The sequence below is a fragment of the Diabrotica virgifera genome, chromosome 5, assembly GCF_917563875.1.
Source record: "Diabrotica virgifera virgifera chromosome 5, PGI_DIABVI_V3a".
Taxonomy (NCBI): Eukaryota; Metazoa; Arthropoda; class Insecta; order Coleoptera; family Chrysomelidae; genus Diabrotica; species Diabrotica virgifera.
Window position 1 is genome coordinate 237,182,044 of NC_065447.1, and position 26,418 is coordinate 237,208,461.

The 26,418-nt window shown below is 33.5% G+C and overlaps 1 protein-coding gene across 1 annotated transcript; it reads left to right on the forward strand.

Annotated features, from left to right (window-relative positions):
• The first annotated feature begins 14,885 nt into the window (after positions 1 to 14,885).
• Positions 14,886 to 19,356, forward strand: LOC114332368 (pupal cuticle protein C1B-like). Its single transcript, XM_028282154.2, has 2 exons — positions 14,886 to 15,003; positions 19,054 to 19,356. The coding sequence occupies exons 1-2, from the start codon at positions 14,992 to 14,994 to the stop codon at positions 19,288 to 19,290; spliced, it is 249 nt and encodes an 82-aa protein (XP_028137955.1). The 5' UTR covers positions 14,886 to 14,991; the 3' UTR covers positions 19,291 to 19,356.
• Positions 19,357 to 26,418: the final 7,062 nt, after the last annotated feature.

The following is a 26,418-nucleotide window of genomic DNA, read 5'->3' on the forward strand; positions in this document are numbered from 1 at the left end:
GTATAATTGTAAAAAATAATAAATTGCTTGTACCTAAACATCTAAGGGAAGAAACCCTGGATAAATTACATATGTCACACCAAGGAATACAGAAAACAAAATTATTAGCTAGGCAATATTTTTTTTGGCCAGGAATGTCAAGAGATATAGAAAATGTTGTGAAATGTTGCAATATTTGCCTATCAGAGAGAAAATGTAATCAGAGAGAACCTTTACTGCCTCACACCATTCCTGACCTCCCTTGGGATAAAGTCGGAATTGATTTATTTGTTTTTAATTCACAAAATTATATTTTAGTGGTTGACTATTATTCAAAATTCGTGGAAATGTCTGCTTTAACGTCACAAACTAGTAATAGAGTAATACAGTTCTTAAAACAAATTTTTTGCAGACATGGAATCCCTACAGTTGTGTTTTCTGATAACGGGCCTTGCTTTTCTTCTATGGAGTTCAGTCGTTTTGCTGCAGAATGGGGGTTTTCTCATAAAACATCTAGTCCCCATTTTCCTCAATCCAATGGTCAGGTAGAAAGATTTGTACAAACTGCAAAGTCAATGTTAAAAAAGGCATTCAAATCTAATAAAGATCCTTATTTGTGTATATTAGATTTAATGAATACACCAATATCAGATAAAGTTCCAAGTCCTGCTGAATTGCTATATAGTCGCAAAGTTAGAACAACTTTTCCTGTATTAAAATCAAATTTGAGACCACAAGTGGTAAAAAACAATGTACGGAAGGAATTAACACAAAGGCAAAATCAATATAAAAAGTACTATGATAAAAATACTAAAGAATTGCCTGTATTAAAAATTAATGATCAAGTTAAAGTAAAAAATTTTAATGAATCTAACAAAGAAAAATGGCTAGATGGTATAGTAGTTGAAAAACTGTCTAATCCGAGATCATATAAAATAAGATTATGTGGAACTAATAATGTTGTAGTAAGAAATAGAGCTCACCTAATAAAAGTAGAGTTGAAAAATGTAAATTCAGGTGAAGCTTCATGTAGTTACAATCAGTTTCAATATGATAATGCACCTTCTGCAAATAGCACACACATACGCGACACTGTTGAAAATTCATTAAATTCAAGTGTAAGTTCTAATCACTCTTCCAGATGTGATACAGATTTATCAGATCATGAAATAAATAATTCAACTGTAATCTCTGAGCATACATCTTGTAGAACAAGATCTGGGCGAATTGTTAGACCTCCTGTTCGACCTAATTTATAATGTGTAAGCAATGTATTTTATGATTTTATAATTTGGTAATTAACTTTCTGCTAAACTTTAATCATAGTGTATAAGCTGTTTATCTGTATATGTGTGTATATATGTGTATGGGTCTACATGTTTATTATTGTAATAGCTTCTAAGTTCTTGACATGTTCTTTTCCAGCGAATGTTGAATTATTATCTTAGGAAGGGAGATGTCATGATGACATCATTTAGATGGCTGGCATTCGCTAGAAATTGCCTATTCAATAAAGTGAAAAAAAGAGAAGAGGAGGGAGCACCCCTCTCAGATGTCAATTTGAACCATGTGTTTTATTAATTTTATTTCACCCTATAATTACCCAATTAATCGAAACAAAAGTAAGTAAGCACACAAATATTATAGACATATGTCAATAAAAATTGACACTTCTACGTCATCACTCCGGCTGTCCATTGTTATTGTATACCGGGTGTACCAATCAAAAAGTAATTTTTTCTCAAAGTCACCACACCCTGTGGAATATTCTTGCATTTATAAAATACTGAAATTAAAACCCAACTATAGCCTCATGTGTTCTTAACATTCTGTTTTTCGATTCATTCGCTTATGTTGGATAGTAAAAAAGTTAGGTAATAATTTAACAACTCGCCTTATTTTTCATCGATACAGGGTGTTTTTAAATATGTATGGCAAACTTGCAAACTTTATTGCAGCTTCCAGCTTCTCTTGTACTACATTGCTACCTTGTAATGTCATATTTAAATTCTTGAAGAAGTCAAAAATATAACAAATATACGCTACCTTGATTAACCGATTGGCATCATGAAAACTGTCTTTAAATTGAAATATTGCATCCCTAGCCGTTGGTGGATGTTGTTCTAAGAATATTGAAATTTCTTCCTTGAATTATTCAATTAATTCAAAAAAAGTTTTCTTTAAACATTCCCTTTTGATAGTCAACGCACTTCGCAGTCTAAAAGAAGATGTTCATGTGAAACGGCGAGGCGAGGCGACCCGGCATTTTGCTTTCGTGGCCCGGTACCGGGTCGCGACCCACCATTTGGGAAATGCTGCTCTAGCGCGTAGTTTGATTTTACGCTCGTCGTCCGTAGCAACCGTACAACCATACAATACAATCACATTGAACATTCAAACTGAAAGATATAAAAGTTAATGTTATGACATTATAACGACAGATATAAAATAGTTACAATAAAGTTAGTGATTTAAAAATAGTTTCATTTTATTAAGTGATTGTAGAAAAAATGTTGTATGTATTACAAGCGCAAAGTGACATTATTTCTTTCGAGTAATTACCGCTCTCCGCTACGGTCGAGTGGTAACTCTTACTCTCAAGGAATAATGTATCACTTTTCGTTCTTAATACATAAATAACTATTCAATTTGAATTTTCAAATTGTACGAGTATTGTATGGTTGTACGGTTGCTACGGACGACGCGCGGTAATCAAACTTTAACGCGCTAGCGCTATAAAGTGACGGTACTCAGTAAACGTTAACTTTTCGTTGCCATTGACAAGCAAAAAAGTCTTCTTTATCAAGTGATTGTAGAAAAAATTTAATAGATTTGCTTGAGTTTTACCGCAAATAATTTGTGCTATATCAAAATGTATTTTATTTCTGTTAATATAATAATTAATAAATGTAAGATATTGTATTAGATTTTGTAATAAAAAATTTTAAAACTATATTAGTGATTTCTATAAAACACTCACCAGTGTACAGTCGGGCCAGATTCAGTGTGTATTTGAGATTTTGGATGTGCACTAATGTTTGGCGTTCGGGTTTTCCACATTTTCCGAATTTTATTTTGGTACCGTGCAGGTATTTTACTTGACGAAATGTTATCAAAATAAAAATCACAAAATTTGGAAAATCCGAAAGTCAACAACAATGCGCATCCAAATCTCAAATACAAAGTGAATCTGGTCGGACTGTAAGATACCTCACCGAAGAATGAAACTTCAGCCGCTTCAACACTACCTTTAAGACTAATATTTAATTGTTTTATTTTTAAAACATTCACAAGCCACAAAGATTTTGTATTTTTTTTAGAAATTTATAATTCACACTCGTATTCGTATCTTACATCAACATGATGGTTACTTGGTGAAAGTTTGTATGTTTATTACAAAATGTGGAAGTATGTATATAGTCCATATGGTGAGACCGCTCCATATAGTCCATATGGTGAGTTTGAAAACATTTCTGATTCGGTTTCTTTGTGGATTCCTATTAAAAAATGTCCCCTTTAAACAAATCTGAAGGGTACCGATTATCAGAAACAAATATTACAATCAAACGGCAGAAATCAAAATAGAAGACCAGTTAACTGATAAAATTGCAATAGAACGAGGAGTACGACAGGGCTGTATTTTATCTCCACTACTATTCAATATTTACTCTGAATGGATATTTAAAGAAACTTTAGACGGTTGTGCGAAGGGAGTATTAATAAATGGTGAATGGTTGAATAACATTAGATATGCAGATGACACCATAGTTTTCGACGATAATCTGAATGATTTACAGATATTAACAAATCGTATAACAGAAGTCAGCAACAGAAGAAGACCAAATTTATGACAATTAGTAAAAAACCAATATTAAACGCTCAACTTACAGTCAACCAACAGAATATCGAAAGAGTTGAGCAATATACATATCTGGGTACGAATTTAAATAGCCAATGGGACCACTCGACAGAAATTAAACAGCGAATAATAAAATCGAAAGCAGCATACGTTAGAATGAGACCAATTTTCAACAGTCGAGACATATCATTAAAAACAAAATACCGTCTGTTGAAAAGCTACATATTCACAGTTCTGCTCTACGGAATGGAAGGTGGACACTAACTGTTGCATCTATGAATCGGATCGAAGCTTTCGAAATGTGGTGTTATAGGCGCATCTTACGTATATCCTGGGTTGAACGAATTAATAATGTAAAAGTGCTGCGTAGAATGCGGAAAGACTGTGAAATTCTCATAACCATCAAAACAAAAAAATTAGAATATCTAGGACATGTAATGAGAAATCAAGAACGTTACGGCCTTCTCCAACTGATTCTCCAAGGGAAGGTAAATGGTAAAAGAGGGCCGGGAAGAAGACGCATTTCCTGGCTTCAAAATTTACGAAAGTGGTATAACACCACTACCACTGAACTGTTCCGCGTTGCGGTAAACAAAGTCAAGATAGCCATGATGATCGCCAACATCCGAAACGGATAGGTACTTTAAGAAGAAGAAGAAGGATATATGGCGGAATTTTTGGGCAGAAATTGTTTAAACAATTTTTTTAAACAAATACAAAAGACCACCTTTTTTGCCCTGGAACATTTATTTCTAGATTGTAAACTAGCCCTAAGAAAAGATAAGAATAAAAAATCTCCAGGCGAAGATTGTGTAATTACTGATGCAATAAACATTGGAGGCACTTGTCTTCTTAAGAAAATAAAAGACCTTTTTAATATGTGCCTTTTAGATAGCAATATACCCGACAAATGGCATAATGCTCAAGTAATTCTATTGTACAAAAAAGGAGATCCCCATGAATTAGAAAATTACAGACCTGTAAGTCTTCTTAGTCACTTATACAAACTCCTTACAAGAATAGTAACGAATCGTCTTGAGAAAAAACTTGATTTCTACCAGCCAATTTGGAACAAATGATCACCCACAGAGCATTAAAACGGTAATAGAAAAGACTATCGAATACAATCGACCACTCGTTTTGGCTTTTGTAGATTTCCATAAAACCTTTGACACGGTAGAATGTGACAAAATTCTGGAAGTACTACAAGCATGCCACATTGACTACCGATACACAAGGTTAATTTACAATACATAAAAGAACGCAACTATGTCGGTGAAACTACATAAAAACACGGACCATATCCCAATCGGCAGAGGAGTCCGACAGGACGATAACTTATCGCCTAAACTCTTTACCGCAGTACTAGAATATGCTTGTAAATAACTTAACTGGGAAGAGCGAGGCCTGAATATTGACGGTAGAAGATTAACAAATTTGAAATTCGCAGACGACATAGTTTTTTTCTCTGACAACCTCAAGAAGATATGTACCATGCTACATGAACTTTAGTTAGTGTACGCCAGTGTAGGTGTCTCAAAATAAACATCTCCAAAACAAAATTCATGACAAACCTAGTACCTAGCGGAAATATCAATATTGGAGAAAACGAAGTAGAGCTAGTGGAAAAATACATATAGCTTGGACACGAAATAAAGATCACAAGAGACAAACAAATATGCAAACTACGAAGAAGAATAAACCTACGATAGGTAGCCTATGGAAAACTCAAAGACCTATTTAAAAGCGACATACCAATTTCTCTAAAACGTAAAACATTTGACCAATTTGTGTTGCCTATGATGACTTATGGTGCCGAAACTTTGACATTGACAGCCACAGCTTCTAAAATGCTGCAAATAGCCCAGAGGAAAATGGAAAGGTCAATGCTGAGTATGTCGCTTCGTGACCGAGTTAGAAATGAAGACTTAAGGCGAAGAACAAGAGTTACCGATGTAATTTCCCGAATTGCCACCCTGAAATGGAACTTGGCCGGACACGTCGCCCGAATCAGTGATGGGGAGTGGACGAAGAGTGCAGGCCGAGATTAGACAAAAGAAGTAGAGGAAGACCATCTACTCGTTGGAGTGATGAACTCAAGAAAATGTCAAGAAATTGGATGCAAAGTGCTCAAAATAGAGCACAATGGACAAAAATTAGGGAGGCCTATGTTCAGCGGTGAACGAAAAGGGCTGTATGATGATGATAATGATACGTACTATCGAAATATATCGGTATCCGATTTTGTTGCTAACCGTAGAACTTGCAAATGCATTAGATAATCCCACCCGACCTGGCTCCGCGCTATACATATGTGTCTCTGTTCTATGTTAAATAAATAAGTTACTCGTACATATTATTTGGTACTAAAATAATTTAGGGAACACGTACCATCAAATTATACTTCTATCTGATTTTATTTCTCATTGTTTTAGTGAACATACAAGTGTTTCGTTGTGCGTCTAATGAGAAGCTGGCACCGCCCCACTTTGAACGCGATTTCCTGGTCAACGGATTGAGCAACAAAATTTAGATTAGAGCAACTAATTAGCACATAAATAGCACTAAAAAAAATCAAGAAGTTTGAGCTTGTTTCGGTGTGGGTGGATGCAGGCTTGCCATTAACTTGCACCCCCCCCCCATTTTCGACGCGATTTCCTAGTCAACGGTTTGAGCAACAAAATTCGGAATAGAGCAATTAATTAGCACATAAATAGCACTAAATTTTTCACCAAAAAAATCAAGAAGTTTGAGTTAGTTTCGGTGTGGGTGGGTCAGGATTGCCATTAAACTGCACCCCCCAATTTCAACGCGATTTCCTGGTCAACGGTTTGAGCAACAAAATTTGGATTAGAGCAACTAATTAGCACATAAATAGCACTAAATTTATCACAAAAAAAAATCAATAAGTATGAACTCTTTTCGGTGTGGGTGGGTGCAGCTTGCCATTAAGCTGGACCCCCCAATTTGAACGCGATTTCCTGGTCAACGGTTTGAGCAACAAAATTCGGATTAGAGCAACTAATTAGCACATAAATAGTACTAAATTTATCTAAAAAAAAAATCAATAAGTTTGGACATTTTTCGGTGTGGGTGGGTGCAATTTGCCATTAAGTTGGACCCCCCCAATTTGAACGCGATTTCCTGGTCAACGGTTTGAGCAACAAAATTCGGATTAGAGCAACTAATTAGCACATAAATAGTACTAAATTTATCTAAAAAAAAAATCAATAAGTTTGAGCTTTTTTCGGTGTGAGTGGGTGCTGCTTGCCATGAACTTGCACCCCCCACTTTCAACGCGATTTCTTGGTCAACGGTTTGAGCAACAAAATTCGAATTAGAGCAACTAATTAGCACATAAATAGCACTAAATTTTTCACCAAAAAAATCAAGAAGTTTGAGCTTTTTTCGGTGTGGGTGGGTGCAACTTGCCATTAACTTGCACCGCCCCAATTTCAACGCGATTTCTTGGTCAACGGTTTGAGCAACAAAATTCGGATTGTAGCAACTAATTAGCACATAAATAGCACTAAATTTATTACAAAAAAAAATCAATATGTTTGAACTTTTTTCGGTGTGAGTGGGTGCAGCTTGCTATTAAGCTGGACCCCCCACTTTGAACGCGATTTCCTGGTCAACTGTTTGAGCAACAAAATTCGGAATAGAGCAACTAATTAGCACATAAATAGCACTAAATTTTTCACCAAAAAAATCAAGAAGTTTGAGCTTTTTTCGGTGTGGGTGGGTGCAACTTGCCATTAACTTGAACCCCCCATTTTCAACGCGATTTCTTGGTCAACGGTTTGAGCAACAAAATTCGGATTAGAGCAACTAATTAGCACATAAATAGCACTAAATTTATCACCAAAAAAAATCAATAAGTTTGAAGTTTTTTCGGTGTGGGTGGGTGCAGTTTGCCATTAAGCTTGACCCCCGTAATTTGAACGCGATTTCCTGGTAAACGGTTTGAGCAACAAAATTCGGAATAGAGCAACTAATTAGCACATAAATAGCACTAAATTTATCACCAAAAATAATCGAAAAGTTTTAGCTTTTTTCGGTGTGGGTGTGTGCAGCTTGCCATTAACCTGCACCCCCCCACTTTCAACGCGATTTCCTGGTAAACGGTTTGAGCAACAAAATTCGGAATAGAGCAACTAATTAGCACATAAATGGCACTAAATTTATCACCAAAAAAAATCAAGTAGTTTGAGCTTTTTTCGTTGTGGGTGGGTGCAGCTTGCCATTAACCTGCACCCCCCACTTTCAACGCGATTTCCTGGTAAACGGTTTGAGCAACAAAATTCGAAATAGAGCAACTAATTAGCACATAAATAGCACTAAATTTATCACCAAAAGAATCAAGAAGTTTAAGCTTTTTTCCGTGTGGGTGGGTGCAGCATTCCATTAACCTGCACCCCCCCACTTTCAACGCGATTTCCTGGTAAACGGTTTGAGCAACAAATTTCGGAATAGAGCAACTAATTAGCACATAAATAGCACTAAATCTATCACCAAAAAAAATCAAGAAGTTTGAGCTTTTTTCGGTGTGGGTGGGTGCAGCTTTACATTAACCTGCACCCCCCCACTTTCAACGCGATTTACTGGTAAACGGTTTGAGCAACAAAATTCGGAATAGAGCAACTAATTAGCACATAAATAGCACTAAATTTATCACCAAAAAAATCAAGAAGTTTGAGCTTTTTTCGGCGTGGGTGGGTGCAGCTTTACATTAACCTGCACCCCCCCACTTTCAACGCGATTTCCTGGTAAACGGTTTGAGCAACAAAATTCGGAATAGAGCAACTAATTAGCACATAAATAGCACTAAATTTATCACCAAAAAAAATCAAGAAGTTTGAGCTTTTTTCCGTGTGGGTGGGTGCAGCTTTCCATTAACCTGCACCCCCCCACTTTCAACGCGATTTCCTGGTAAACGGTTTGAGCAACAAATTTCGGAATAGAGCAACTAATTAGCACATAAATAGCACTAAATCTATCACCAAAAAAAATCAAGAAGTTTGAGCTTTTTTCGGTGTGGGTGGGTGCAGCTTTACATTAACCTGCACCCCCCCATTTTCAACGTGATTTCCTGGTAAACGGTTTGAGCAACAAAATTCGGAATAGAGCAACTAATTAGCACATAAATAGCACTAAATTTATCACCAAAAAAAATCAAGAAGTTTTAGCTTTTTTCGGTGTGGGTGGGTGCAGCTTTACATTAACCTGCACCCCCCCACTTTCAACGCGATTTCCTGGTAAACGGTTTGAGCAACAAAATTCGGAATAGAGCAACTAATTAGCACATAAATAGCACTAAATTTTTTGCCTAGTCCGAACTTTATTCGCGATGGTGGGGGGTGCAGCTTAATATGGGTGGCAGATTCGTACAAATATTATAAGAATTATTGTGCATTTAGTGGTAGAAGCTTATAATTCGGACCACATATTATACTACACATATAAAGCTTCAAATTTAGATACGAGGCCATCTCAATTTTTGTTCTTTTTACAAAAATTGCGGGCATTCAAAATGGCCACTATACATATGTGACTAATAGCACGTTAGCTTTTGAACGAGACGCCAGATTTCAAGCAAGTTTGGTATATAAGTTCTTTTTTTATGAAAAATATCGAGGTCTTGAACCGGAAGAATCTATTTACCGGAATTTGCGTTTTTACTGTTTTTTAATGTAAAAATATATTGTTCTTTTTCAATTCTTTCACCCTGTATACATAAATTTTTCAAAAAGGTAATACCGCCATTGATAATAGTGTAAATATATTTTTTAGGAAATATTTTGAACTTTTCAGTTGTGTTAATTACGATTTAATAAATGCATAACGTTTGTTCACATGTAACTATGGACGGCAGATTCATATTAAATGCCCGCCATTTTTGTAAAAGACTAAATCTGAGATGGCCTCATATCTAAATTTGAATCTTTGTATGTGTAGTATGTGTGGTCCAAATTATATGCTTCAACCATTAAATACACAATAATTCTTATATTATAATTTGCACGAATGTGCCACACATAGGTACCTACATGTAAAGATAGGTTATGCATTTATTAAATGGTAATTAATATAACTAAAGAGTTCAAAATATTTCCTAAAAAATATTTTTACGCTGTTTTCAACGCCGGTATTACCTTTTTAATATATACAGGGTGAAAGAATTGAAAAAGAACAACATATTTTTACATAAAAATAAACAGTAAAAACACAAATTTTGGTAAACCAATTCTTCCAGTTCAAGGCCTCGATATTATTTATCAAAAAAAGAACCTATGTACCAAATTTGGTTGAAACCTGACATCTCGTTCAAAAGTTATCGTGCTATTAGTCACATATGTATAGTCGCCATTTTGAATTCCCGCCATTTTTGTAAAAGGAACAAAAACTGAGACGGCCTCGTATCTTAATTTGAGCCTCTATAAGTGTAGTATATGTGGTCCAAATTATATGAGTCTACCATTAAATGCCGTTTACCATTACAAATACCATTAATTCTTATAATATTTGCACGAATCTGTCGCATATAGGTACATGTGAAGATATAGTCCGTCCGCTATAACTTTTCCCATGCGGTATGATTCATTTTCAATCAAATTAAGTCAAAACATAAATTAAAACGAACGTCGATGTGTATATACATTTTGTATACTGTATACTATATACTACACACATCGGCGTACCTTTCACTTTCTGTTTTGACTTAATTTGAAAATGAATCGTACCGCATGGGAAAAGTTGTAGCGGACGGACTATATCGTCCTATTAGAGGTAAAACTCACTAACTACACTTTTTAGAAAATGGAGAAAAATCGATTTAAAAGTACAAATTGTTTTTTTAATTCACCTGACTTTAATATTAGAATTTTTTTAATGCAACTTTAAAGAATAAATATAAACAGATATTCTAAGATATATTTCGTCACAGAAACTATGGCACAATCAATATTAGATCAATTTTTGTACTTAATGAGTTTTCCCATGAACACAATTATTGGACATTGATATCCTATTAGAGGTAAAACTCACTAACTACACTTTGTACTTGATAAGTTATTCCTTGAACACAATTATTGGATGTTGAGAAGTTAATGAATTAGTCTCCATAAAATTTCGCTGACTTACAACAAATTAACTATCAAAAATAACCGTGTATTATTTAAAAAATGAACAATAAGTTTTGTTCTTCGAAAGTAAATGCAATTCTTTCGACATTTATGACAGCCACAAAAGTCGCCTGCTTAATTGCAAAATAGATTATTTTGCATAGATTATTAAAATTAACTCATATTTCTTTAATCAGTCGCCGAACAAATAATGCACACAAATATAATGTGTACAATTTGTACAGTTTCAACAATACCTACAACGTAACACACAAGTCGCCTGCTTAATCGCAAAATAGGTTATGTTATCTAATGTATTGTTTGAAAGATCACTAAGTACCGATTCGGCATTCCAGATTGTAAGGAAAAATTCACTAAGTGCAATAATAAGTCTTAATGAGTTTTACCCTGAAACCGAAACTCAAAATATTGCATTCCATATTGGAAGAAAAAATTCACTAAGTGTAATAATACGTTTTAACGAGTTTTGCCCTGAAACCGAAATTCACAATAATGCACTTAGTGAATTGTACCATAAATTATCTTAGCAATTAGAAGGGTTAGAGCCCCAGGTGACTTCTCCAAAGCTGGGCAGTAACGTATTGAGTTCAAATTGATGAAAATGTCAAAATCTCAAAAAAGTGCACTTAGTGAGTTTTACCTCTAATAGGACGATATACGTTCTGCATTTATTAAATGGTAATTAATATAACTAAAAAGTTAAAGATATTTTCTAAAAAATATTTTTACGCTCATTTTAATGGCCGTATTAACTTTTTGAAAAATTAATACATAGAGGGTGAAATAATTGAAAAAAAAACAACATATTTTACATAAAAACCAGGAAAAACACAACTTCTGGTAAACCGATTCTTCCGATTCAAGACCTCGACCTTAAACATCAAAAAAAGGACCTATATAATAAATTTGGTTGAAATCTGAAGTCTCGGTCAAAAGTTATCGTGCTATTAGTCACATATGTATAGTCACCATTTTGAATCCCCGCCATTTTTGTAAAAGGCAAAATCTGAGATGGCCTCTATCTAAATTTGAACCTTTGTATGTGCAGTATATGTGGTCCAAATTATATGCTTCGATCATTAAATGCACAATTCTTATAATATTTGCACGAATCTTCCGCACTATAAATGATTTTATACAGTTGACTCACAATGTATCCACAAATATTTTATTTCTCATATTTTGAAAGGGGCACTTTTAATTTTAGTTGGGACCAAACATTCATAAAAATAATACTATACAGAGTGTTAGGAAACGAACGAGCCATAGCTTAACATTAGATTCACAAGTTTAAAATACATATATCGATTTAGGCGAACTTACTTTAGTACGAAAGTTGATATGTAATAACCGAAATACGGGGTGTCAAAGTTAAACTTTTATTTTATTTATTCTTGAATATTTCCTGAGAGGCATAGGATAACAACACGAAATTTGGTAAACTGGGTTTTTTTGGGACGAAAAATCTAAATTCGTCACCAAAAATTATGTATTACCCAGAGGGTGCCACATAAGTCTTTAGCGCGTTCATTTAATACGTTCAATTTTTTTATTACCCACTCTACATAGTTTTTGAATAAAACCTTTTTTCCCCTATTATTTTTACTTAAAAACTGTACTTATACATATAGACGGAGAGCTAGAGCCGAAAATTCATCGTCATAAGCAATATGGAGTTTTTCCTGTGAAATGTGTCCATTGAATATTGACAATTATGACCCCTTTCAGGCTGACACCTCAGTGGATACAGGAAGTAGCAATAAGGGATGAAAGGGGAAAGGTGGTGCAGTCATTAAAGTTTTTCACCTCCTATTTTGTTAAACCTATATCGATTTGCATGAAAATTGGTGAATAGTTAAAGCATACCTCAAGAAACAAAACTGATTTGGTGCCACCTCGCACTTTGACCCTGGTTGTGGATACCACCCCTTCCTGGGGTTGAAAACTATTTTATTAAAAATAACCCCACAAATCGATAGAGGGACGAATTCTAAGTAAAATTTGTGATATCATCTTATTAAAATAAATCAGTACTTTTTGAGTAATTAAAGATCAAAGATTTGTCTATTTAAGAGCACATGCGTGAAGTTACGGATGATAAAAAGCACATATTAATTAATTGTATGTTGGTAAAATATTATTTTTATATTATTTCGATATTTAATTGAATTTTTTCTATCAATATAAACTGAATATGTTCAGAAACTGGGGGTGTCCAATAATGGGTACATTTGAAATATATACACTTTTTCTAAATTTATAATATCGAAATAATATTTTAGTAACATACAATTAATTAATATGTTCTTTTTATTATGCGTAACTTCACGCATGTGCTCTTAAACAGATAAATCTTTTATCTTTAATAACTCAAAAAGTATTGATTTATTTTAATAACATGATATAACAAATTTTACTTAAAATTTGTCCCTCTATCGATTTGTGGCGATATTTTTAATAAAATAGTTTTTACTCCCGAGAATGGGTGGTATCCACCCCCAGGGTAAAAGTGCAAGTTGGCACCAAATCAGTTTTATTTCTTGAGGTATGCTCTAACTAGTCACCAATTTTCATGCAAATCGATGGAGGTTTAACAAAATAGGAGGTGAAAACCTTTAATGACTACACTAACTTTCCCCATTCATCCCTTATTGCTACTTCCTGTATCCACTGAGGTGTCAGCCTGAAAGGGGTCATAATTATCAATATACAATAGACACATTTCACATGCCAAACTCCATATTACTTATGACGATGATTTTTCGGCTCCAGCTCTTAGACTAATACTACATGTATCTCGCTATACTCAACCGTTTTCGAGATAAACGCATTTTAAAGCAGCGATGCACAATAATTTTTGGCATAATATCATTGTACTTACTCCCGGAAAATAAACATAAAACCTTAATAATTTCCAAAAATGTATCGTAAATTCCTTCAAATGGAATTTGCGATACAACGACATACATAAATATGAGAACTTGCACAATTATTATGGTTTCAAGTTTATTTTTCGGGTGTAACTACAATGATATTATGGAAAAAATTATGTTGTATCGCAGATTTAAAATGTGTTTATTTCGAAAACGGTTCAGTTTAGCAAGATAAATTTAATATATGTTTTTTAAGTAAACATATTAAGAGAATAAAAGTTTTGATCCAAAAAGTATGTAGAGTGGGGAATAAAAAAAAATTAACGCATTAAATGAGCGCTGAAAGACGTTTGTGGCGCCCTCTGGGTAATACATCATTTGTGGTGGCGAATGTAGATTTTTGGCCCCAAAAAAACCCCTCTTACCAAATTTCGTGTTGTTACCCCATCCTATGTCAGGAAATATTTAAGAATAAATAAAATAAAACTTTAACTTTGACACCCTGTATTTCGGTTATTATCAACTTTCGTACTAAAATAATTTAGCTTCAATCGCCCTATTTTAACTCAGGAATCTAAGTTTAAACGATGGCCCATTCGTTACCAAACACCCTGCATACATCCACAAGCACAACATTGCAATCTAGCATATTCGGAATTCATGACTGAAAGGATTAAAACAAGAAATTACCTCATGATTGTTATCTTAGTCAGTACAATTTTTTTTTTGTTTTTTATGAAGACTTCGAACTATGTTCATTAACCACAGATCATATTAATCACATAATATTACTGACTTAAAATTAAAAATACTAAAATATTTTTACATGACAACATACATGACTAACATTTTTATCCAAAATAAAATATGTATTTCGACTGATTTTTATTTCTTCCGCGTTATTTATTAAACTGTTTATCAAAATTATAACTAACTAAATTAGATTAATAGATTTTGAACATTGGCCTCCAAAAATTTGAATTATGCAAATAGGGGCAAATTCTTGAGTGGGGTAGATTCTTTAGAATACGTTAAAATATTTTTAATGAAAAATAGTTTGGTATAAAAGGCTGTGTATTAAGAAGATTTAGCATAGTTTGATTAACTTCTAATCAAATCACCACAAATCTTCAAAATGTTCAAATTGGTAAGTACAGATAAGTTTAGTATATTATTTCTTAATTTGAGTTATTTATTAATTTTTAAACCTTTGCATTCTTATAAACTTTTGCCGTTGGCCATTTTCTGCCACGTGTTTTTGTCTGCCGTTATTTTTTACAATTTTTTTATCTACTCATTCAGTTAACTAATTTTCTGGAATGAATATTACACTTCAATAATTTTGAGCTGTTTTAGCTATATTTTATTTTTTTATCTTCTGGTATTATACAGAATCTAAACTGTACCTTTTTTCAATTTACAGGATGCCATGACCTTATTTGGGCAGTAGATTAAAAAAGGCCTTGGCATTCTCTAAATTTTGTACTCAACCTGATCTGTAAATTTTGACTTTCATGAGGTTTTGCTCATCTGTCTCTTACTTTTGCCTCATTTAATAAATTCTACAGTTTTCCTTGCAATTCTGCTGATCATATATTATCATACATCATGTACAAAACTGTTCCATCCAAGTGCCTGAAGCCTAGTGAATTTTTCTTCTTGTTATTTTTGTGTAGATATGACTGTGTCTGTTTTTCAATGTGCCTCCAGTAAGTTGTCGTTTCATACTTTTCGTGGTCTTCCCACTGATCGTTTTTCTATTGGGGAACTGTCTATCTTTTCTACTCTATTGAAGATGGTTCCATTCTACTCTTCTATTTTTTCCCAGTTCTTGATGTTTTGCACCTTGCATCTCCGTCATATATCTGCACTTCTAGTTCTGCCCCATAGTGTCTTAACAATAATTTCTCTAAGGGACCTCTGCTGTTTGTGTAGCATTCTTTTCGCCCCCTCAGTGTTAGTTCGTATTTCTGTCGCGTATGTCACCAAATGTTTAATTACTGTTAAATTCTGCCTTTCGTTTTTTTCCCGATATTTTTTCTATATATTACGTTTGCTGTACTCACTTGATCTTCCACTTCCACTTCTGTTTTGAGCTTTCCGTAACTAGTTAGTGTGATACCTAGATATTTAGGCTCCATCACTTGTTCTATTATGTGACCCTCGGGCTCTAATTTATATCTTAGTAGATTTGCTGAGATTAGTATTGCGTCGTCTACGTAGCAGATTATCTTAAGTTGTTTTTCTCTCATTTGGTATCTTTTTTAGTTATTACATATTTTATTACTTCATCCATAATCAGGTTGAATAATATAGGACTCAGAGAATCTCCCTGTCTTATCCAATTGGCAGCTTCAATTCGGTCAGTTAGTTCTTTAACTTTTAGTTTTATTGTGTTGTTCTGTTTGTTACAATATGAATAAATGATCACAAAATTATCAACAACCTAATTATTTTCACATTATTCGCTCCTTCTCCAATGAGCAACAGCTCCTCCAAAAAGATGGTACACTAAAATAATGGTAAAAAATATTTGTATCTTCATGTTTGATTAAAAATATGCAACAAAAAACTCCGAGTATTCCTTCATGTTTTAACTCCAATAAAGCTACAACAAAAAATGCTTTAACTGTTGTGTACAACCTATAGACTCGTTATTAAAACCACTAATTGGTGTTGATTCATAGTATTCAATATTTCTAATTCCCTGTAACGAATCAGATATGTTTTGTGATATAAACTACAGTATCTCAGAAGTTTTTTTGAATAAAATGGTTGATATTTGGTGGTTACAGTCTGTTATGACTTCATGATGTTCCATAATACTATAATATACAGACTATATATAGAAAAATGGTGTTTTTCTGTGGATGCTATACAATATGCAACTTCTCTCACTACTTACATGCATTCAAAACGAACAATTCCTCACGCAGTGAGAAAAGTCGGCCATTGCAGTGAGAAATATTTTTTCTCACGGGTTCTCCTACGGTCTTTCGGGTCTCCGTGAATTCGTAACTATTTTAATCCCCCATCCTTATTACTGGCCAACTCGTAACTCTGGCGCGCAGGTAATTCTTCGATAACCCACTAACTACCGGTGAATTAGTAACTTTCATTTTTAAGTAATGTTGATAATTTAATACCGGTATTCCAGGTATGTACCTGTAAAAATTACTCTCTTTGATGGTGGTGTAAAAGGTATTCATCATTTGTGTATTGTCTCTTGGAAGAGTTACTAGAGAAAATCCAAATAAATTTTGTGAAAATGACTGAAATTCTTGTAACAGATAACAGATTTCGTAATGAGTGCACGTGAGTGTAAGTAATTGGTGGTAAATAATTTTAAATTTCAATTAAAGAAAGTGCTAAAAAGTGGAAAACATTTATGGTACTGTTCTGCATCTGGTTGCAAGGCAACCTGTTATACCGACGAAATCATACGGCCTGCTATCATACGGCCCCTATTCTCATTTAAAAAAATCATCGATTGCGTCATCACGCCCAGATGGATGACGTCACTAGTATGATATATGTATACTAAAAAATTAGAATTTAAAAATAAAAATCGAATTATTTCAGGATTTATCTCCAAAGACGCCCATTCTCGAGAAAATGAATTTATTCCAACTCAAACGTCCTCACTGTATTTGTTTATAAGCCAAAAAATTGTTTATAACTTTAAAACCGTGCTGAGACCGCTTAGATAATCCGATTTTAATTCTGTAAAGTGTATTAGATAGGTAGAGAGCCTTTTTATATGTGAAAAAATTAGCAAACTTCTAAATGGTCTACTTTCTGTTCAGAAAGTTTTTAAAAAATTTGAACTTTTTAAAAAAATTTAGATTGCAAAATTATTATGCAAAATCTATCAGGTCGATTTTAATGAAATTTCATGGACGATTTAAGTATGTTATAAGGATTTTCTATGCGAATTACGAAGGTTCTAAGTGCAACTAAAGCTGTTGAAAAACACTGAATAAAAAGAGGCTTATTTTGCCCCCTTATTTTGAATTTATTGCTATTTTGCAGAAAGGGTAATAATTTAAGACATTTTTAACTAGTGATATATCATAAAAATTTCAATTATCTATATTTTAACTCCCTACGACTTTGCTCCAAAATGAATCGTTTTAAAGTTATAAGCAAAGAATTTAAAAAAAAATTAATGTTTTTCTAAATTTTTAAATATTTTAATATTTTTATTAATGTTCCGGGCATATTTGAGAAGGAGCATAAGTCAATTATTATTATTAAAGTTGTCACCTAACTTTATCTGCAAAAACCAGAATGCCACCTCGCACATCCACAAATAGACGTTTTTTTACAGATCCGCCTTGGTCTATACATATAATATTTTTTCAATCAAAAGAGATTTCAATTTTTGTTATTTTTTTATAGGTACATATAATACACAACATGTTTTTAAGCAAACCAAGAACCATTAGCTTACATAATAATATGCTATATTCCCCGTGTTGGCTTAACCCGTTACTGTTCAAATTTATCTCTTACCTTTTAACCTAACAACTACCTGGGGTATTAGAATTAAACAATGGTTTCGAATTCACCTGTGTAAAGTTGCGAGTTGGTCAGGTAGTAGAAAAGTTACGAATTGGCCGGTGTACATTTGGATTTAAAAAAGTTTGTCATTAAGAGTTACGAGTTGGCGCGTGTCCGGTCTTTCAACTATGACCGCCGTCTCCATGGTAACATGCACAATAAACACACAATTAATGTCAATCAAAAAGCAAAACATACCAGGAATTACCTTTCAAAATTGTTCAAAAATAACTGTTAATTAGAATTTTAAAAAATAAGGTATATAAATTTTAAGAATATTAAATACCTACATATATATGTATTTTATTTCAATTTATAATATACCTAAAGTATCTAAATTATTTAATTTTGAAGTTTGAACTCTTGACAAAACCGCATCCATAGAAAAAGTACAGTGTACAACACATGAGAAAATGACATATTTCTCCCTCGCTTGATATGCGGCCTCGCCTCGTTCCTCGGCTCGTGCCAACAAACTTCTGCGCTCGTGAGAAATATGTCTTTTTTCTCACTTGTTGTAAAATATACTATTTCTGAGGTAAAATTCTAGGAATTTATTAAAAAACCGCTTATAATTAATGTTAAGTTTAATGTTTCTAAACATATCCTTACTAATTTTTATCTATTTTTTCAGTTCTTCTTCGCCGCTATCTTGGCTTTGGCTGCCGCTGCTCCACAACCAGCACCAGCTCCAAAAGCTCAACCCAAACCTTGGTTATCCTATGCTGCTCCCGTCGCTTACGCAGGAGTTCCAGCTTACTCTGCATACTCTTATAGCGCTCCATTAGCTTACTCTGCATACTCTGCTCCAGTAGCATACCCTGGAGTAGTAGGATACAGCGGATGGGGTGGATGGCCCGTAGTGTACTAAAGAGATTTTAATCTGTGTTAATGATAAGAGCTTGTAAATTTGTAAAAATAAAAATTGTTTTTTAAACTCAATATTTTCTTAACATAGAGGAGAGGAGGGTAATATGGAATACCATTTACATCTTTAAAAATAACTTACTCTTTTTTGAATAAAAATTCCCAAAATCATCATGACTCCATACTACAACTTATTGCAATGAAATATCACTTGTAAGAAATTAAATATTTATTTTGCTTTTATAAAAATATTTATTACAAAAAAAAAGTTACAACTGGAGTTTAATATAAAATAGTCGGATAATATGGAATACGTGTTATAGTCAGTGAAAAAGTTAATAAAACAACTGAAAAGAAATATTTTCAACTATAAAAATCATATTTTTAAGATTATATGCTAGTCATTACTGCTTCTACTCTATTTACAAAAATCACACACTTCTTTCTCTGTTCAGGTACAGTCAAGGTGGGCCTTTAAAGAACAGTTTAAGCATTGAACCCAAATCTCTCCTCGTTCATCTTCGGAGAATTTTCCATTACATAAGATACATTCAGATGAGTCTGTGTTTTCTGGTTCTTTAGCCTATTCTTCTAGAAATACCTAATATTCCATAATAACCGACACGCCATCGTGGAAAAATAACCTTTAAACTGATGGACAAAACACTATTAGCTAACAAACGACTAAGCTATGCAAAACTACACTTCTTTTACTTTACATTTTGATTAACCTCAATGTTTAACTCAAATGTATAGTAGTGAATTAAAATGTTTAAATAGTGACCTGCAAAAACTTTTGAAGGTCACAAAACAAACTTTTTTCTGTAGCGCGTTGTACAGCAACAACAAGCGGTCAACTCTGGCTGCAACATAATGGGAGTATTATTCGGTAATTCATGGTATTTTCATACGATGGCAGCACCTAACAGAGCTGTAAACTCGGTATTCCATATTTCCCGACTATTCCATAATATCCTCCTCTCCTCTATATTCTATTGAATAGAATGGAAGAAGAAAGTCCAATACAAAAATACCCAAAAGTCCATCAATAGAATCGACAAGACAAAGAAAAGACGTCAATTCCAAAATTCTAAAAACAAAAAAAAATCTAGAAAAAGCTTCAAACTCAGAGAAAGTTGTTCACATGCTTGAAATAAATGGAAACTCACAAGTGTCCGTTCCCACAGACAAATTAGAGAAGCCGTTTTGAAATTAAAAAATGACAAAACCCGTCATTTTGATAATATACTTTGATTAAAAATGAAAACCACCCGCTTTTGAAACACATGCATTCAAGTTTTTTTTTGGCTTGAACTATAGTCATTCAGCCAGTCTCAATCAAAAGTAAATGTATTAAAGATATTGCAAATTAGTGAAACATGGTTATTATAATAATATTACAATATTTTACTTCTTATTTTACTTACTCATTACAGCTAATGTATATACTATGTTAATAAATATTATAAATATATGTATTATATGTACTTAATGTTTATCAAGAACACATAGTGTATACATTCTACAAATAAAAACATTAATGTTAATTGTTTAAAATAAATGCATTCTTTTTTGTATTTTTTTTGTTTTTTTTTTGTTTTTTTTGTTTTTTGTTTTGTTTTTACTACGATAAGATGTTAACCCGGTTCAACCCCTCGGAGGTTTAAATCCTCTTAGTAATTTTTTTTCCTTAAATTTAAAAAAAATTTTTTTTATAATTTTTGTATTTTTTTATTTATTAGATTATTTTAGATAGCAGATTTTTTTAATTTAATCATTTTCTTTTAAATTTTAAGTTAATACCTGAAATCTGATAAAGGAATGATATCTTCGGACTCATCCTCCTCCTAAGTGCCCTCTATATTGAGGTTGTCGATCAATATGGCAAATTTCTCTCTGTTCTAGGCATGATGAGTTAAGTCATTTCCTGTTGTGTGGGTCCAATCTCTGATGTTTCGTAGCCAAGATTTGTTCTGTCTTCCCATACACCTTTCACCTTCGATATTGTCTTCTAATATTACCTGGAGCTCCTCAAATTCTCTATGGCGCATTATGTTTTTTAGATATGACGTCTTTCTAATTTTGATAGTATTGACCAGGTGAGGACGTGTGTTCATTATTTTCAGTACAGTGGAACCTCGATAACTCGGATTAATCGGGACCGCGGCCGATCCGGGTTATCGAAAATCCCGGTTAGTCGGAGAATATGGTAAAAATTAATAAAACACGGTATACTTACTTCGTTATAACTCCGTTATAATTGAAATAACATGAAATATAAATATGCACAGTACCTACACATCTAAATTATTAAAAACACGCAAACATAAACCTAAGCAAACGGAAGCAAACAATACAAGACTGCACTATGTACTATACACAATACAGTCACAATCGGAACGATGTTATGAACAGTGAAAACTAAGACCATTATTAAAAAAATAATTTTTTAATAGTCTTTTAATCTTTTTTAACAATGCTAAGACAGTTTGAAATAAATAAAGGAATAACAGGTGCCTGTTGTTTCCGATAAATCCGAGACAATGACCGTCGCTCTGCCGCCGCCGTGTGCCATTTTATATTACATACTATCCCTTGCAAGAAAATTCGGATGGAATTCCCCAGATTAAGAGACTGGGCCGATATCAAGAACAAAATAAATTGGGGGTGTCCTTCTACTTCTTTTTTTGTCAAATAATTTAATTTAATAAATTTTTTTTGGACGCCCTGTATAAATAATTATGTAAATGTTTATATTACTGAATAGAGAATTGAAGAACCTTTCAAATGAGCTAGCACACGACCCCTATTCTCATTTAAAAAATCATCGATTACGTCATCACGTCCAGATGGATGACGTCACTAGTATACCATATATGCCACAATATCATAACTTAAAAACAAAAATGGACTTATTTCGGGATTGTTCCTTAAAGTCGCCGATTTACGAAATAACGAATTTATTCCTTTCATTTGCACCATATTGTCGGTGGAAAATAGTGTCGCGCACGCTTGACTAGCAATTAAAAAACAAAGGAGTTTTGAATACTGTATTTCAAAAACTCTTCGGGATTTCATCAATCGATGTTTAAAGAATATCTACCTACCTTGGCAACATTAAAATTTTCAGTTTTTCACATAGTTTTTTAGGGTTAAAAATGGCCGATTTCGCAATTTTTAAATTTTTAATCGCTTATATGTCAAAAACTATCATTTTTAGAGAAAAGTCACTAATGACCTTTTCTGTTTGGAATGATCCAAAAAACCTAAAAAAACTTTTTTCCATGCGAAAAAAATAATTTTAGGAAAAAACAAAAAAAAAACGTTTAAAAAATTTTTGACCACCTTTTGGTCCTGGCAACATGCAAATTTGTTAAAAGGGGTGGGTCCTTTTTGAGTAAGATTGTGCAAAAAATCGGAATCAGAATATTTTCCTAGCGGATGCGCAGTGGCTTTCTGGACTACAAAAATAATTAATATTACTTAGGGTGTTCGTAGTACATAGGCGGCGCAAAAAACGGGCATATCGGATATTTTGATATAATAAAAAGCTGTTTAAGAACAGAAAAATGCAGCTATTGGTATTAAAGTACGTTTTAACTAACATTGGAAACAAAACATTTGCTTTTATATGATAAATTATAATAAAGATTATTTTCGATCCACTAATAGTTATATTTACGTAACAAGCAATGTTTAGCTCGTCTTTCTCTACCAGTTCAAGTAATTTTTTTTGAAAAATAATACAATTAATTGTTTTCATATAGAAACGTGTATTATTATTTAAAGACAAAGATTTGAAAAAAGAGTTTTGGTTATTTTTTTAACAAGAAATGTGTGCTTACTAATAACGCTTTGACAAAATCTTTTAAATATTCTACATAAGTACTTCAGTTTATTGTATAGTTGATAGCGGTAATGATTTTATAATAATAATATAAAACTAAAATATTATTTCAATCATAAACAGGTGTACCTATAATAGGTAGTTACCTAAATTCAAATTTTTTTACAGATGAATATCAATCAAGATCGACGTAGGAAAACACGGGCAGCTGAAATATTAGGATTGGCTTTGAAATTAGATGAAAACATTCCTTATGCCTTCACAAGTCAGTATACTACTAGTGTTATTATTTCTGAAAATTGAGAGCCCACAGGATCACAATAAAAAAATCTGAGCCAAGGACGAACACTGTGTAAACTTAATTCAAGAAACGACGGCATCGAACCACAGTGTACTGTTACCAGATGGAAGTTTCTACATTCCGGAGACAAATGAACATATTACTCCTCCTATTAGTACAAGCCAACAAGTTGGTAGTCTTGCCTTGTCTGAAAATCAAGAAAGTAATCGTTCCTATCAAAACGTGTTCTCCTCCAACAATTTAGAAGACTCCCACTTCCAACAGTTAAACGAGGAACTTCATACTGAAAACTTAATTACAGAGAGAGCATCGACTCCAAGTACATCTTCAGCTCACGATTTTTCACCCAGTGAAAGTTCCTATAACCCAGAGTCTGATTTATCGGAGACTGAAAGCGAAGATAGGGTGTCTGAAGAAGATAATGTGCCGGATTCTGAGCTGGTGCCAAGACAGGTTTATTTCGGAGAAATCAATGAAGAACGAAAAAGAAAAATTAAATCAGTTAGTAAGACTTGGAAAAAAAAATCGTAACAAACAACTAAGAATGCTTGGCAAAAACTACTTAGGTTATACAAACCCGAAAGAGGGAAAAATGTTACACAATACTCCCCGAAGCGCTCGCAAACTGGGTGAAGCATGCAAGTCTAAAAAATGTACAACAAGTAAAGTCAGGAATTGTGAAAAACTGACCGTGGAGATGCGACAAGATATATTTAATAATTTTTGGACAAACTCAAATTGGGAACAAAGGAAGATTTATATAAATGGATTAGTCTCCCAACAAGCTACTGCTAGAAAAACTGTAGGGTGTGAGACAAGACGAGAAGGTACTTTCCAGTATTTTTTGCCTACAGCTGAGGGTAATTTGCAAGTTTGCAAGACATCCTTTTTAAATACATTTTCCCTAGGTTCTTTTACTGTACAATCTTCGGTCAAGAAGTCAGTTCATAAAACACTTCCATGTAATGAAGTCACCAATAGCAATCGAAAACGAATTGTGCCAAGAGGAACGGCGAAAAGAATCCAGATGCTACGTGAATTTTTTAAAAATATCCCAACATTTCCCTCACATTATAATAGAAAAAATTCGAGAGAATTATTCATCGAGCCATACTACCAAAATAAAACAGAACTCTATAATTCCTATAAAAGATGGTGCTCAAATAATAACGAAGAGAGTGCAAGCAGACATACTTTTGACAAGATATTTAAGGATTCAAATCTCTCTATTTACACCTTAAAAAAGGATATGTGTGACATCTGTGTCAGTTATAAATAAGGAAATATTTCAGACCAAAAATATAAAGATCATATTCAACGTAAATCAAGAGCAAGAGCGGAGAAAGAACATGACAAGGAAAAAGCACAAGCTGGTGAATTTAATCTTCTTGCAATGGATCTTGAAGCTGTCAAAATGTGTCCTTATCTGACTGCAAGTTCCCTCTACTTCAAAACCAAGTTAAGTTGTCACAACTATACGGTCTACAATATATTCACTCATCATGCAACATGCTATTGGTTTGACGAAACTGCCAGTGACTTGACAGCAAGCACATTTGTTAACTTCCTTTTAGATTACTTGTCACAACACTGTGTCGCAAACAGGTTACCTATAGTAATATTTTCTGATGGCTGCACATACCAAAATTGGAATACCATTCTGTCTAACGCATTATCTGCCTTTTATGAAAAATATCAAATAGTTATAACCCAAAAGTTTTTAGAACCGGGTCACACTCAAATGGAGTGTGACTCGGTCCACAGCGCTATCGAGACTAAATTGAAGCATCGTGAGATTCATCTTCCAAGCGATTATGCTTCTGCTACTAAGGAAGCAAGAAGTAAGCCGTTTCCGTATGAAGTCAAATTGGTTGACTATCAGTTTTTTAAAAATTACGCAAATGAGGAGACATCAGTGGCGATTTCTCCATAAGTGCACATGTGCACGTGAACCCCTAAAATTATTTTCACACCAACATTCGTACATATGTAAGATTTATCATTATATAAATAATAATTTAAACTAACTATACAGTAATTGAAATTCGAAATAACAGATCCAAGGAGTTTATAAGTATCTAATAGGTAACATTTAATTATTTTTGTTCTATGTCAAAGGAGAAACTTCATGGATGCGAGGTCTTAGACAGAACCCCTCATTCACCCTCGACACCCCTCGACAGATCTAAATGCTGCCACTACTGAATTACAGTCAATATTTGGATCTTGAGGAATACGACTTGTGCTGTTTTCATCTCGAAGATTTCTTTCCAAAATATTGCAAATATTCCTGTTTCCAGTAAACACAATGCTTTCCAGTAAACACATCATTTGCATCGCTACGAGTTTTAAATTGTTGCTCATCGTCTTCTGAAATTTTGGATAATGCTCCTTTAATCTGATTATAACCTTTACCTAGTACTTTTGCGGCATCACTTCTAGATGACCATCTAGTAGTATTTACTCTTTTAGGAACAATATTATTTCTGCAACGGTCGGCGCGGCGTTGCTCTCGCTTAAAGGCGCAACTTTTAAACATCCGGTGAACAAGTTGTATCTATATGTTGAGGAAGTTAAAAATACATATAGTTCACATAGTTCTTCTAAGAAATCAAAGAACGCTATGGCAGCAGGACAAACCCCAGCTGCAGCTTTTGCAACAAAATTTAGAGAGTGGGCGGCACACAGAATCCACAAGGCTGAGATATTATGTTCTCTAATTGAACACCATTGTATATTTCACTCATAACTTACGCGTGACGCGTTGTCGTAGGACGACTGTCCCCTGCAGTTTTTCAAATAGATATCATGTTCTTGCAATAGATCCGACACCTGAAAGGGTATAAGGAAGGGGAGAAAGTTCTTGCAATAATGTCATTAGATAATTAAATATTATATCTTCTGCTTTATGACTGTGATTGGCAAAAATATGAGAAATCTTTCAATAGCCGTGAAACCTTCCATATAGCGAAATACCACAGTTA